At 43.8% G+C, this 16,539-nt stretch overlaps 1 protein-coding gene across 1 annotated transcript in view; it reads left to right on the top strand.

Annotated features, from left to right (window-relative positions):
- The window catches only part of AMHR2 (anti-Mullerian hormone receptor type 2), a gene marked incomplete at its 5' end in the record, with an annotated part of 32,181 nt that overhangs the window by 1,266 nt on the left and 14,376 nt on the right, over positions 1–16,539 (top strand). The window contains 4 exons of the mRNA XM_083353436.1: positions 6,544–6,684; positions 8,502–8,585; positions 10,482–10,621; positions 14,306–14,533. Of these exons, the coding sequence (XP_083209562.1) occupies positions 6,544–6,684; positions 8,502–8,585; positions 10,482–10,621; positions 14,306–14,533 (593 nt within the window). The remainder of the gene's footprint in view (positions 1–6,543; positions 6,685–8,501; positions 8,586–10,481; positions 10,622–14,305; positions 14,534–16,539) is intronic.

Below are 16,539 nucleotides of genomic sequence, written 5' to 3'. Positions count from 1 at the left end.
TTGAAGGTAAGAGAGATCAGGAAATAGAAGGGGTGTTTGCATCTCTAGAAATGTATTCCCCAATAAGCATGTTGAATTATTTATTTTTATTTTTATTTTTATTTTTATTCTTATTCCATTTATATCCCGCCCTTCTCCAAAGACTCAGGGCGGCTTACAAGCTTAGCAGTAGCCTTCATTCTATGTATATGCCTGCTTATTAGGGCTTTCAGACACACCCCCAAGCGGCATTATTACAAAGGCAGCTTAATTGCCCCCAACAATCTGGGTCCTCATTTTACCTACCTGGGAAGGATGGAAGGCTGAGTCAACCTTGAGCCTGGCGGGATGCGAACCTGCACTAATAGCAGGCAGCTGGTGTTACTTAAGGAGGCATTAGCCCACTGCTCCACCAAGGCTCTTATATTAATTAATTAATTATAATTCTCAGCCAAAACCAGCTGTGAATTTGGAGAATTATATACCAAAATATCTGCAAAACAGCAGACTGAAGAAGGACTTCAGGTTTGTAGGGTGTTTTTTAAAAAAAATCCCCAACTTTATATACTTAAGATCCACTACTTAGGACTTAAGTGTTTGACTAGAAGTTCACTGAGCAAATATGCACTGAGATGAACAATGGGACAAGCATAGATAAATGTATTAAACAGTTAAGTATGAGCATTTGCTCTATTGGATATAGAGTAAATAAATGCCTTGTTCAGGAATCTCTCACAGTAGTGAGAGCAAAATTCTCAGCCTTTTCATCCATTTACTCGTTCCTGATTTTCCTCCTCCCCTGAATCCTCCTCTCCCCCCAACCCGGAAATGAGATTCTCTTCATTTCAGCAACCAGCAAAAGATTTTTGAGTTAAACTGAAAAGCCAGTCGCTTGCACATCTTCTGCAAGTCGTCTAGAGATCTGCCCAGTACATTCCAGCCTATTTTTGGCCCATCCCTGCCTGAGAAAAGATTGCGGATTGGCTCTTCTTACAGAGATATCTCTACAGCTCTCTCACTTCTCCACACTAAAACACTCCTAGGAACTGCAGTTACCATGGTGAGCAGCGAGGGAGATAAGGTCAGAGTGTGCACTATGCAAGTGTGTAGCAAAAACACCATTCCTACTTTCCTTGTCTAACAGCCACACTTAATACTGGGCTACCAGAGGCTGGAAGGGGAGAGTTTAGCATTGCCTGAGCTTCCCATTTAAAGGCCCATACTCTTATTTTCTATCATGGGATTCCTTTTGCCAATTAGGCTCTGGTTCCCCGAGGAAAGCTAAGTCTGACACCACACAATGCTTCCAGAGGAGCAGGGAGTTAAGGAGAGCATCTGGTTTGAAGGAAACAGGGATACTAACAGAGGTCAAGGTCATCTGAAGAGGTCTGGCAGGGCGAGGCATTTTTGGTTGGAAAACCTTTTGATTTTCCACTGATCGATTGTGTAGGCTCTTCTTTGCGTAGGAGGGTGGCGAATATCTGTAGCTTGGGTGTAGGATGAGGGTGGAGATTCATTCCCCCCCCCCGAGCTTGTGGGTTAGTTTCCAAACGTTTCGCTACCCGGCTAGGTAACATCTTCAGCAGAGTTTAGGGCAGGGGTCTTCAAACTTGGCCCTTTTATGACTCGTGGACTTCAACTCCCAGAATTCCTCAGCCGGCATGCCCTGGCTGAGGAATTCTGGGAGTTGAAGTCCACAAGTCATAAAAGGGCCAAGTTTGAAGTCCCCTGGTTTAGGGATGTCAGTGTCTGTGTTTTTCTGCTTTGTGTGGTCAGTAGGTCTTGTGATGGGTCAGGTGTGGGTGTGTCAAGTTTGGGTCTTGTGATGGGGAGGTCAGGTCAGGTGAGAGTCACTGGGAGGTGAAGTGCCAGTTGGGAGCGATTGTGTGGGTTGTTTGAGGATCGGTGCCATCGCTAGTTGTTTGCGCAGTTGATTTGAATCCCGAGGGGTTCGCAGGCTGGTTGTGGGTCGATGTGTCTGTTGATGGAATTGCTCGTGGAGTGCCAAGCTTCAATGAACTGTTCAGTGTCAATTCAGTGTCAAAACCAGAATACATGAAAATCAGCTGGCAGTCAAACGCCACGATCCCGAATCCCTAATCTCTACCTACATTGACACCGAACAGCATCAATTTGATTGGAGTAATACTAGAATCATCGGCCACGTTACCACCCGCCAGAAATGTGAGTTCATTGAAGCCTGGCACTCCACAAAGCAATTCAGAAACCAACCCACAAGCTCAGAGAACGAAATGCCACCCTCATATTTCTTTGTATGAGGCTCCTTTCAGAGCATTGCCTTGTGGCAGGCTACCAACAGAAGTGTCTCTTGCACGTATACTGTATACCAGTGTGGGCAATTAATTTTCCCACTTGAGAAATTGGGACTGTTATGCAATAGAATGAACAGCTTTTGATTAGCTGCTACTGGTAAGATTACATGTTACACCTTATTTACATTTGATTTCTAATTTCTGACTGACCTCATGCAGGCTGGACAGGGACAGCCAGAAAGCCAAATATGGCTTAGGCCAGGGGTATGCAACCTTGGCTCTTTTATGACTCGTGGTCTTCCACTCCCAGAATTCCTCAGCCAGGCACGCTGGCTGAGGAATTCTGGGAGTTGAAGTCCACAAGTCAAAAAAGGGCCAAGTTTGAAGACCCCCTGACTTATAAGAACAGTTCCTGCAGTCCCACTTGTCATCTTTAGATGAATCCTGAATGGTTGTAGCATCCCTCAATCACATGATCACCATTTGCAACCTCCTGGTGGCTTCCCTATTAACATTTGTGGGAAGCCAGCAATGAAGATTGCAAATGGCAGCCACATGATATCAGGATGCTGTGATATAATTGCAAGCCAGTTGCAAGTACCTGACCCACATTAACCTGACCATGGGGCTGCTGTGATGGCCACAACTACAAAGACAGTTGTAAGTTCTTCAGCACTGTTGTAACTTCAAACAGCCAGTGAACAAGTGGACATTAAACGAGGACTACCTGTATGCATGTGGTTATTTTTGAGATAGCACTATCCTGTGATTGCTCCAGAAATAGGTTTCCAAATTCTCCAGATTGATTGGTTTTTGTATCTGCAGGCAGCTTTTTGACTGTACCTTTGAAAGGCACCTATTACAATTGTGCAATAAGAGTTGAGAGGAAAATATAAAATGTGCAGATAAAACTGGATTCAGCTGTTATAACACTGGAATAGTTTAATGCTTCCGCTATGCTCTCCATATAGAGCTCTATCCATTATTTTGTGCATGTAGAGCTATTGATTCTTAATAATTCATAAGGAAAGTCCCACATAGAGGAACTTGATATGATGTGAAAATTGACATCATGGCCGCAAATAGATTTCCACATGTAATTATCCTTAGGGAACCTGTGTTAAAGGTTACATGCTAGGGCTGTGGGGTACAATGGAATGTGAAAAGGGACTGTTGAAGTCCACGAGTCATAAAAGAGCCAAGGTTGCCTAGCCCTGGCCCAGGCCATAAAATGCCCAGGTTTAGTGTACAGGTAGTCCTTGACTTACAACAATTCATTTAGTGACCATGCAAAGTTACAAAAAATATAATATATTTGATCACGGGATCAAAATTCGGATGCTTGGCAAGTGACTCATATTTATGACAGTTGCAGTGTCCTGGGATTATGTGATTTCCCCCTTTGTAACCTTCTGACAAGCAAAATCAATGAGAAACTCAGATTCGTTTAACAACCATGTCACTAACTTAACAACTGCAGTGATTCACTTTACAATTGTGGCGAGGAAGGTCATAAAATGGGGCAAAATATACTTAACAAATATCTCACTTTGAAATTTTGGGCTCAGTTGTGGTCGTAGGCCGAAGACTACCTGTACAGTCTCAAGTAGAGAAGAAGAATCAGGTCCTAGAGCAGGGGTAGGCAACCTCGGCTCTTTTATGACTCGTGGACTTCAACTCCCAGAATTCCTGAGCCAGCATGGCTCAGCTTGGAAACCTCTCCCTTTCCCCTCAGCACGGCTGGCTCAGGAATTCTGGGAGTTGAAGTCCACGAGTCATAAAAGAGCCGAGGTTGCCTACCGCTGGCCTAGAGGAATGGATCTATTATTTTCTGGCCAGATGTGTTGGGACTATGACTCTCGTACCTGCCCATCCAGAATAGTCTCAGTTGCGACGACTAATATCATGAGCCCAATGCATATGACTACATTGTGGAAGGCTGCTCTTTTGATTTATTTATCAGATTTGGCTTTCATTCAGGAGCTCCTGCCTTCTATTTTTTTCTGTATATTTGGGAAGGATCCCAGATTCCAAGAGGATAGCTTTGGGGATGAGGAGGAATAAATTGTGGAGATCAGACCTTAAACATTAGCGTTTACAGTTGATTCTTGATTCTGCTCAGACAGCCAAACTCAGATCCAGGCAGAACCGTGGACTCCCTGAAGTGGCCTTGAATGTAATTCCTTTCTCTCCCCCTCTCTTTTGAAGTCTCAGTAGGGTGTTTTTTTCCTGGCTGTTAAATAAAAATACAGCAATGAACCAACTACGGCATAGTTGTTAATAATAATAATAATAATAATAATAATAATAATAATAATAATAATAATAATAATAATAACAACAACAACAACAACAACAACAACAACAATAACAATAATAATAATAATAAAGTTGGAAGGGACCTTGGAGGTCATCTAGTCCAACCCCCTGTAAGGAATAAAATCCAGTCCTACCCATGTTTAATGCGAATGTTGTGGCAGTCCTGTTTTACAACCTTGCAGATCTGAAGGATTCCTTTTAAATGTGAAACTGGGCCCCCAGCATCCTACATCTATGATCATCCCCTCTCCCATGTTTCTGTGTTACTGATGTGACTCTTTCCATGCTTCTGATGGTGGATGAACTAAGACAGGGGTCAGCAACCTGAAACAGTGAAAGAGCCACTCGGAACCGGTTCCCTCACAAAAGGAAAAACTGGGAGCCGCAAAAAATGTGTGCGCATGCGCGTACATGCGTGCATGCGCAGAACGGGGTTTGACTGAAGAGTGGAACCAAGGCAAGATATGCACCTACCCTGCATATTTGACTTGATTGGTTGAACTTTTTTAGTCCCACTTTTTTTTTTTTTTGGACTGCACATGGCAGAGGACCGGGAGCCGCATGCGGCTCCTGAGCCGTGGGTTGCAGACCTGTGAACTAAGGGATGCTCCCAGATGTGGAAAGGGGAGGCAGTCATAAGAGGTCTGTGCATGGTTCATTTTCATCCTCCTTGATGGACAGCACAAAAGGGAAAGAAGCAGTGGGGAAATAGAGAAAAGTAGCAAAGTAGAAGAAAAAGCCAGACCTCTCTGCCATAAATTTCCATGAATGAGGTTCACAATTGTACATCTCTGTGCTTTATCAGAATTCTCCCAAAGATTCTGGTGTGTGTGTGTGTGTGTGTGTGTGTGCGTTTTTGTGTGTGTGTTATCAATCTAGATATATTCATTATGTTTTTAAGAGTGTATTCCAGAAATTCAAAAGGGGGGATAACAACACGACTGTCCACAACCTGTACAACTTATTCAATCTTGTTTAGCAGTCTCCTAATTATAATATAGGGACGCGGTGGCTCAGTGGGTTAGGACGCTGAGCTTGTCGATCAGAAGGTCGGCAGTTTGGCGGGTCGAATCCCGAGTGCCGCGTAGCAGAGTGAGTGCCTGTTACTCCTCCCAACTTCTGCCAACCTAGCAGTTCGAAAGCATGTAAAAATGCAAGTAGAAAAATAGGGACCACTACGGTGGGAAGGTAAAAGCATTCTGTGCGCCTTTGGTGTCCAGTCATGCTGGCCACATGACCACGGAGACGTCCTCGGACAAGCGCTGGCTCTTCGGCTTTGAAACGGAGATGAGCACCGGCCCCTAGAGTCGGAAACGACTAGCACACACATGTGGGGGAAACTTTACCTTTACCTTTAATTATAATATAATATATTTATTACACTGTTATTTTATTCTTTTGCTGTTTGTATATTGTTCTTATTGCTGTTTTGGAAGTCTGCAACACACTTAGAGTCGGACATGATTGCAGTGGCATATTAACCCAGGAAATATGTATATATATGTGTGGGCCTTCAAGTCAGTTTTTGACTCCTGGAGACTGCCTGGACTAAGTCCCTGCAGTTTTCCTGGCAAGGTTTTCCAGAAGTGGTTTGTCATTGCCTCTTTCTTAGGACTGAAGAGAGATTGGCCCCGGATTACCCCAGGGCCCATTAAATCCCACACATTCTTTGGTATGGAATGGCTTGTCCCCAGAAGTTGTGGATGCTCCAACACTGGAGGCTTTTAAGAAGAGATTGGACAACCACTTGTCTGAAATGGTATATAGGGTTTCCTGCTTGAGCAGGGGGGTTGGACTAGAAGACCTCCAAGGACCCTTCCAACTCTGTTACTCTGTTCTGTTCTGTTTTCCTTTCCAACGCTTGCCAGGTAAGATTTAATCTTTGCAGAGATGGTTTCGTGAACATTGTCCTCCCGAATTCCCTCCTCTCCTCACTTCCTTTTCCACCCCATTCCGGTCCTCTCCAAACCAGGTTGTTGGATTAGTGAAAAGGAAGCCTGTGATTCTCCAGCTTGTGAGTTTCGTTCTTCTGCTGCCATCACCTTGTCCTGTAGGTGCCGCTCTGATCTGTGTAATGCTAACATCAGCTATGCCAAGCCGGGAAACAGAGCAGGTAAGAAAGACATCAGAGGTCAGGAAGGAAGCGGGATGGGTTGGGGGAAGGATGGGGGTGGGGGTGGGGAGGATTTATGGGTCACACAGCAGAACAATTCAGGTGGCAGGGAAATTAAGGGTTTAAGAATCCTCGTGTCCACCCCCGCCCCTAGTATTGTGCAGACGGTCTTTCACGTTTCTTTCTTCTCCTTCCTGTTTTTGTCTATTCTTCTCCTTGCCAGCAAATCTTGAGACTCTTTGGTTTTTCCTTCCCGCAGGCTCACCAAGAGATGCAGAGCTTGGCATCTGTGGATAGGTGGGGGTGTGAGGGGGAGGGAGGAGAATTGCCTTTGTCTGAGAAGGGCCTTTAACTCAGGAGAGACCTTGAGGATGCCGAGAGAGCCCAGGCCAAGTCTCTGAGTCAGGCTGAGAACTGCCTACCCCAAAGAGGGGGATTTGCCTGGACAAAGAATAGGCCGTGTAGTCCTATTTATAGGATGTTGTAGGGCCTTTTGAGGCAAGAAAGAGGGACGAGGGATTAATATAAAATGGGAGTAAATTCACTCCTGCATGCTAATGCAGCTTTCTCCAACCCGCTGCTCTCTGGAATTCTGGAAGTTGTAGTCCCAACACTTCTAGAGGACATGAGATTGGATCCCATCACGTTTAGACTTTTCACCTGGCATGACACCGAAGGGGTTAAATTTCATAGAAGAGTTTGGGAAATCCCGTATATTAAAAAGATGACTATCGTGATCTGGCAACCCTAAGAGTTCTGTTCTGTAACTTCTCAAAGCCAACTTATCAGAGATTCTATGACATCCCCCCCCCCAGTCTCCCTCCTTTCTGTCTTGTCTTGTGAATGAAAGAAACTTCCCCATATATTGCGGGTAATGTTTCTTGCACTTTTTAATTTGACAGAGAGCCTGATCCAACTGAAAGATAGAGGGAGGCTAGCAAAGAAGGAAAGGGAAGTAGCCCCTCCCCACAATCTCCATCAGCCCTGTGCTTCTGAAGCTGCTTGTCCTCTGTTGATAAACAGTCTCCAACCATCCTCCACATCCCCCCTCCCCACCGTGATATTTAAATTATTTAAATTTGGAATTATGATTCTTCCCAAATTATGAAGCAGAATAGCAATTAAAATGGAGTTCCAGCTTGGACTTTCTCCTTATTCTTTGGGCTTTACATCAAAGCCTACAAGAGAAGGAATATTAATCGTGCAACCCAAGAGTTGTCTATCATTCGCTTTCGCTTTCTTGGTGGCTGAGCACATTTCAAGAAGAAGAAAAAAAAGAGAACTAGATTCTGTAATCAAAAGTCCTTATAGTTTCTATTTCCCCTTTTGCAAAAACATACACACACACACCCCACTCTGCTGCTCACCATCTCTCTGATGCTCACACACACACACTCACGGCCTTCTGTGGTGGTGTAATGCCATATTATGGCCTTCAAACATTCAAAACCCATGGGGAGGACATAGGAATGTTGGCTGCAGAGAGGAGAAGGAATGGGCTGGTTCTTATAGGGAGGGAAATGTTTGTTTTCCCCCTGCTTTAATTTTAATTAAAACTTCAGAGGAAAGGGCTAGGAGAGGATGGCAAGAAGCAGATACTGAGGATAGGCAGAGAGGTTGGAGATGGGCATGGGGAGGCCCATAGGCACATGGAGATGTGGAGGAGCGCCCAAGACTTAGAGCCAAAAAATATATACAGCTGTTGCTTGGGAAATAGGTCGCAAGAGATTGCTCTCCTCCTCTGAAACCTGACATTTTTCTCCACCCTTCCTCCCCTTATAATATGACATCTGTGATCTCCTGTTCTATCTCTGCAGCCCAGTCCTTGTCCAGTCCCTTCAGGATTGTCTGGATCGCCATCACCTGCCTACTGATCCTCCTATGTTTCTCAGCATTTCTAGGTATTGCAATTTCAAGAAAAGTATTTGAAGAGTTGGCTGCACAAAAGATAAGAGATAGGAAAAGAAAAAAAAAGCTCCCCTAACAGTCTGGGACACCCCTGGAAAATAGTGACACATTTACAGGATGCACATCCATTATATTGAAAAACGTCTAAAACGCTGAGCAAAGCCCTTAGGGTGAAAATTGGGGGGCACACTAGAAAAATCAAAGAACCCACTGCTGAGTGCCTCTCCTTCCCTCCTGGCCACTGGCCATCCCTTTTACAGGAAGTCCTTGCCTTATGGCCAAAATTTATGTGGCTAAGTGAGACGGAGTTAAGTGAATTTTGCTGCATTTTATCACCTTTCTGGCCACAGCTGTTAAGCGAATCACTACAGCTGTTAAGTTAAGTAACACGGTTGTTAAGTGAATCTGGCTTCCCCATTGACTTTGCTTGTCAGAAGGTCGCAAGAGAGGGTCACGTCATCCCAGGAGGCTGCAACCGTCCGTCAGTTGCCAAGCATCCAGATTTCAATCATGTGACCATGGGGATGCTGTATGGTTTGTAAGTGTGAAAAACAGTGATACAGCAAGTTGCTTTTTTCAGTGATGTTGTCACTTTGGTCACTAAATGAACAGTTGTAAATTGAGGATTACCTGTATAATATTCAGACAGGAGATACCACCAGCCTTGCTCTTGCTTTTCTGGTAGTGATGAGGTACGGTAGCTCTAAGGCAGGGGTAGGCAACCTTGGCTCTTTTATGACTCGTGGACTTCAACTCCCAGGATTCCTGAGCCAGCATGGCTCAGCTTGGAAACCTCTCCCTTCCCCTCAGCATGGCTGGCTCGGGAATTCTGGAAGTTGAAGTCCACAAGTCATAACAGAGCCAAGGTTGCCTACCCCTGCTCTAAGGCAGGGATCCCCAACTGGTGGGCTGTGGCCCACTAGTGGGCTGTGAAGGGTTTGCAACCGGGCCGCAGAAATGGCTGGAGAGCACGCAGGCACACACTTGCATCCTCACTTGTGCAAGCAGTAAAGAAGCATGCACGTACTTTAAGTGAGCGGCAGGCGTGTGTGCACACCACTAGTGCAAATGGAGCTGCGCGTGCATGCACTTGCTGGCCACTCACATGGAACCATCCCTTCTCTCCCCCCACTGGTCCACAAAGCCAGAAATGTTGGGGAACTCTGCTCTAAGGGAAAGAAGCAGGCAAATCAGCAAAGTGGCAATGATGTGAAAAGTAGAATCTCGCTCCAGGACCCGTCAGAATCTGTTGCCCAAGCTGCAAAGATATGTCCACATCACTACAACCTTACCTTAAGACTGTATTATACCAGGAGTTCATAATTATAACGTACATTACCATGAATATGTACGATTGTTTACAAGAAAATATACTTTTTGAAACAGAACCACGTGGGGGCCATCCTTTTGTGCATACAGTGTAAAATTTGCATTTAGGGATGGAACGCCTGTTGGGCATGCAGAAGATCCCTGATCCAGGTTTCAGCCTACTCAAGTAGAGTTGGAAAAAAAACACCTATGAACATGTTAGAGAACATGTTGCCAATCAGTGCTGACACCACTGAGCTCAATGGATCAGTGATCCGATTCGATATAAAACAGGGCTACCAAGAATTGGGAAGCAAAAAAGCTGGATGACAACTAGGAAACCGTTCGGTTGTTCAATGGGCTTTTGTAATTGAAATTTGATAGCACAACATAAGGGAGCTTCTTATATGCTCGTGGTCAGATTGTATAGCTTCTCTGCCCTGTACTTTTACTTTTCCCTTGAATAGCAAAAATAAAAAATAAAAATAAAAATTCAAATAGATTACTATTTGCCTAATTTAGGAAGGATATAACATTGGAGTATGTCATTGAGGAGAGAATCTCTTTATGTGACCTTTTAGTTCTAAGGCATTGGAAAGTTCATGCAGTGCTACTAAGACCAAAAGAAACTGGAGAACTCAACAAGGTAACTACAGGCTCAGAACTAAAGGATGAGAAAAAACTGCCCAGGCTAGAGGTTCCAGATCTTCAATTCATTCAGGTATGATTCAGTTTGCGAGGAATCCAAGCCACTAGGAGTCACCACCACTAGGCCTACCAAATCCACTGCAAAAAAACCAGATGACCACTACATGACAGGCATTAGAATTTCTGTATCTCTCTGCTGCCATCTAGAGGTCACCTGGAACTCTGCAGGCCACATGTGTTGTTAGTTGCGAAGTCGTGTCCGACCCATCGCGACCCTATGGACAATGTTCCTCCAGGCCTTCCTGTCCTCTACCACATGTGGTAGTCCTGCCATAATTTGCTTTTTTCTCTCTATCCTAATGGCAATGTCAAGATAGCAGTTGTTTGGGGTGGTCAGAGGTTTCCTTCACCTGCCTGCAATTCCAAATAAGGCAGTTCCACATTTTGACAACTAAAAAACTATTCAGGCACCAAATTATGAAGCTCTAAGAACGTGTGCTACTGACCAGAGTCCGGTGCTTGCCAGTACAGGCAGTCTTTGATTTATGACCACAATTGAATCCAATATTTATATTACTAAGTGAGACAACTGCTAAGTGGGTTTTGCCCCATCTTACGACCTTTCTCATCATAGTTGTCAAGTGAATCACGGCAATTGTTTTGTAACAGGGTTATTAAGAGAATCTGGCTTCCTCGTTGACTTGGCTAGTCAGAAGGTCGCAAAAGGTGATCACATGACCCTGGGACTCTGCAACCATCATATAAATATGAGTTAGTTGCCAAGCGTCTGAATTTTGGTCACATGACCACAGGGGGTCTGTAATAGTCGCAAGTGTGAAAAACGGTCATAAGTCCCTTTTTTTTAGTGGCGTTGTAACTTTGAACAGTCACTAAATGAACTGTTGTAAGTTGAGGACTACCTGTACTTAATTCTAAAACTGTTTGTTAGTAACAGAATTAGAGAACGTATCTCCCAACCAGCATGTAATAGTTTAGCCTTTCCTCCAGTACTATCTACTTTACTCTCTCGTCCTCTACTCTAGATTTGGGTGAAAAGTAGTTTGGAATCTCTAAGCAAATGCAGATAATTATTTGCTGTAGGTCTGAGAAGATTTCAGTTATATAAATGAAAAAAAATAATTTCCAGATTAAGCCTAAAACAGGGGGTCCCCAACCCCTGGTCGGTGGACCAGTGCCGGGCCGCAGCATGCCAGCAACCAGTCTGCACAAACAAACAGAGCCCCATCCGCGGGATGCAGGCAGCACACAAAACCACGCACCCTCCGGTCCGTGGAAAAACCTCTCTCCGTGGAACCGGTCTCTGGTGCCCAAAAGGTTGGGGACCTCTGGCCTGGAAGATGTAAACACAAATGCTCTTCTCATATTTCCTATCAAACTATGTATGCATTAGAAAATTTACTTCAATGTGTTCTCTGCTCAACTCCCATGAACTCTGGTAAAAAAAATAGAAAGTGGACACATATTAAAAATATAAAAACTACTAAAAATATTTGGGGACACATGAAGTTGGTTTTTCTGATTTTCCAAGGAAGGAGAGAGATTCCAGCCATTTCTCAAGGAAGAATTTCCCTTAGCACAGGGTGGACTTCAAGTCCCAGAATTCCTGAGCCAGCATGGCTCAGCATGGAAACCTCTCCCTTTCCCCTCAGCATGGCTGGCTCAGGAATTCTGGGAGTTGAAGTCCACGAGTCATAAAAGAGCCAAGGTTGCCTACCCCTGCCTTAGCAATAATAGCATCATGGATAAAAGGGCCCTGATACAGAAGTTGCTTCCTGATGTCTTCACCTGGCATTTAATTGACATTTGGAAAGCTAGAAGCTTTGGTTTGCTAGGAACATGATAGTCCAGTGAAAAACAGGGCATTCACCCACATGTTTGCTACGTCTCAACTGAAGGAGTGCAAGAACACCAAACCCTACAAGTGATAAGTATTTTTTTTTAAAAAAATCTTTTCTCTTTTAGAATGATTTCTAAGGCATGTTTATATCAGATGGATGAGGCAGTAGAAGAGGTGTTTACAAATGCAGAATTTTTCTGCCCAGGTGTGTAATCTCCTGAAACACCTTTAAATATTTCACTATAGTTGGCAGATCGTGTTGGATCTAGTAAAAAAGAAAAGCTAACCACCCATACTTGAAGATTGCCTATCTTGCCTTAGTTCCCCCCACCAATAAAAAGTAACCCAGATATTATACTGGCAAATGTCAAAAGAGTTAATGCTATTTTTTTTTAATTCCATTTATATCCCGCCCTTCTCTGAAGACTCAGGGCGGCTTACAAGCTTAGCAGTAGCCTTCATTCTATGTATATGCCTGCTTATTAGGGCTTTCACACCCCCACCCAAGCGGCATTATTACAAAGTCAGCTTAATTGCCCCCAACAATCTGGGTCCTCATTTTACCTACCTCGGAAGGATGGAAGGCTGAGTCAACCTTGAGCCTGGTGGGACTTGAACCTGTACTAATTGCAGGCAGCTGGTATTACTTAAGGAGGCATTAGCCCACTGCGCCACCAAGGCTCTTTTTTATCAATATTTATTGATAAATAAATAATATTTATCTTATTTTATCAATACCTTCTAAAATTCCTCAGGTAGCATTCATCTGAAATGGGGAAAAAGCACCCAAATAGGGTCTTATTGCCAAAATCTACTTACTACTTAGCTACTGCTAAGCTTGTAAGCCGCCCGGAGTCTTCGGAGAAGGGCGGGATATAAATGGAATTTTTAAAAAAAATCTGATAGCAGATTTATATTTGTCTACTGCTTTAGGCAGCAGGCAAATATAAACATTTATATAAATATTAGACAGATAAATATAAATATAAAAAAGTTTTCCTCTATGACAGAGATGTATCTATACCTCCACTCTCTAGGATTCATCTGGGCACCCCCTTTTTATGTAAATTGGAATTACCAGACCATCATTGCATTACAGGTAGTCCTCGACTTACAACCACAATTTGAGCACAAAATTTCTGCAGCTGAGACATTTGTTAATTGAGTTTTGCCCCATGTTTTGACCTTCAGTTGTTAAGTGAACCGCTGCAGTTGTTGTGAGTGAGATTGCTGTTCAGCGAATTTGGTTTTCCCATTGACTTTGCTTGTTAGAACATCACGAAAGGTAATCACGTGACCCCGGGGCCACTGCAACTGTCATAAATATGAGACAGTTGCCAAGTGGCTGAATTTTGATCATGTGACCATGGGGATGTTGCAACAGTCGTAAGTGTAAAAAACAGACATGTCACTTTTTTCAGTGCTGTTGTAACTTTGAACAGTCACTGAGCTGTTGTAAGCCGAGGACTACCTGTATCAGCTGGAAGCTAGCTTTATCTAGAACAGGGAGGTCCAACCTTGGCAACTTTAAGACCTTGAAGGACTTAACTCCTTGAATTCCCCAACCAGCATAGGAAATATCATAGGCAGGGGTAGACAACCTTGGCTCTTTTATGACTCGTGGACTTCAACTCCCAGAATTCCTGAGCCAGCATGTCTCAGCTTGGAAACCTCTCCCTTTCCCCTCAGCATGGCTGGCTCAGGAATTCTGGGAGTTGAAGTCCACGAGTCATAAAAGAGCCAAAGTTGCCTACCCCTGTATAGGGGATAGAAAATAAAATCAGTGTGCAAAGAGCTTGTATTTTCTTGGTACGGTTGAAAAACAACAATCTCCTACATAAAGCATTGCTAGGAACTTAACTAATCCTTTCCTTTCCCCTAATTTTCTTTTTGGAACAGCTTCTCCATGAAGGGCAGCTTTCTAAACTGTGGCAAGGAACCTTCGGCCAGCAACCTGTGGCCATCAAGGCATTTCCTCCTTTGTGCCACCAACAATTTGCATCTGAGTGGGCCGTGTACAGCCTCCCATTGATGAACCATGAAAATGTGGTACGCCTTGTGACAGCTGGATATGGGGGACCAAGTGAAGAACAGGGTGGTCTCCTGGTATTGACACTGTACCCATTGGTAAGAGCCATGGGCAAGAATGCCTGAAAGTGATTGAGGTTAGATGTTAAAAAATAAAAGTGGTCTTATATATGTCTGCATGCAGAGTGCTAGTTTGGTCTAGTCAGCAGGATTAGGCAACCTTGGCTCTTTTATGACTCGTGGACTTCAACTCCCAGAATTCCTGAGCCAGCCACGCTGAGGGGAAAGGGAGAGGTTTCCAAGCTGAGCCATGCTGGCTCAGGAATTCTGGGAGTTGAAGTCCACGAGTCATAAGAGTCAAGATTGACTACCCTTGCTCTAAGGCAGCAGGTTGGAAAGAGGGAGACTGGGAGTTCTAGTCCCACCTTAGCCATGAAAGCCATCTGGTTGGGTTGAGGCTGGTGATTTTAGGCCAGTCACTCTTTCTCAACCCAACCAACTTCACAGGGTTGTTGTTGTGGGGAAAATAGGAGGAGAGAGAGATATTGGATTGTTCACTCCCTTGAGTAATTTGCAAAAAAAATAAAAGTGGGATAGAAATAAATAAATGAAATAAATAAAAATTAAACATGCCAACTTTCAACAGTGTATACCAAGGTATACTTTCTAGCCTGTAATGTATTCCTGTCATTACAATCACAGCACAATCAAGAATAGATGGATAGTACTAAATCGACTGCTTTGATTAAAGAAAAGAATACAATTACTGTAATTTTGTTCCTACTGACTTCCTACAGAAGTCAATGCTTTTTTTCTTTTTTCCTTTGTCCTATATTTTTTCCTCTTCCCCTTTTCCTCCCTTTTTCCTATTATTTTCATTTTTTCTTTGTATCTCTGTATATTTTGATAAACTAATACTGAAAATAAAAATATGTGCATTTTGAAAATAAACAAGAAAACAGTTAATCTTCAAAAAAAAAACAAGAACAGAAGTATAGTTTACTTTTTGCCATGGACGTTACAGATGTAGAATTTGTAGGCGTAAATTCAACTTTTCTGGATGCTCAGATTGCTGGGATTTTTTGTGACAAAGAGTACATTTCTACATCTTAAGGCTTTGCTGAAGTATTATGAAACCAGGATTTGTTTTTCAGCTCTATTTCCAAATTATGTCATAGAGTAGAGTGGGATGATGGGGATGTGAAGGAATTGTTAATTGCTAAACCAACTGAAGTAGGCAGCAGTATAATATTACAATAACACATTTAATAAGTAAACAAGATATAAAAATCTGAGCCATCCCCCCAATGCTTAATGAGAACCAGATGGTCATGGTTTGCAGCTCCTCTCCCTACAACCCAGGAACTTCTCTTTCATTCCTATTCATTCTTCAGTAGCAGACATGTCAAACACAAGGCCTGGGGCAGATCTGGCCCGCGAAGTGGTTTCATGTGGCCCGTAAAGCCATCCTGGAAACAGTGAGGGAACGGCCCCCACTGCCTTGGCCCTGGCCCCGGTCCCATCTCCTCCTGCCAGAGACCCTCAGATCTGTCCCATTCCTGCCCAGGCCCCCATAGGCACCCTTGATGCAAACGATGTAGAGCTGGCCACGCCCACCCAGTAGGCCAAATGCAACCACAATGCTGATGCGGCCCTCAATGAAATTGAGTCTGACACCCCTGTTCAATAGCAATAGCAATAGCCCTGAGACTTCACAGTGCTTTACAGCCCTCTCTAAGCGGTTAGCAGAGTCAGCATATGGCCCCCAACAATCTGGTTTTTACCGACCTCGGAAGGATGGAAGGATGAGTCAACCTTGAACTGGTCAGGATCGAACTCCTGGCAATGAGCTGAGTTTGCCTGCAATACTGCATAATATCAACAAATAACTCTAGAGTCAAATAAAATCAACTTAGTCAAAATCTAAGGAGCTGCCCTAAAGAAGAAGGGATCGACCTATTCTCCAAAGCGCCTGAAGGCAGGACAAGAAGCAATGGATGGAAACTAATCAGGGAGAGAGCCAACCTAGAACTAAGGAGAAATTTCCTTAGAACAATTAATCAGTGGGAAGATGTGCCTCCAGAAGTTGTGGGTGCTCCAACGCT

Source organism: Vipera ursinii (assembly GCF_947247035.1).
Source record: "Vipera ursinii genome assembly, chromosome: 2".
NCBI lineage: Eukaryota > Metazoa > Chordata > Lepidosauria > Squamata > Viperidae > Vipera > Vipera ursinii.
This window is presented reverse-complemented; position numbering and strand designations above follow the sequence as displayed.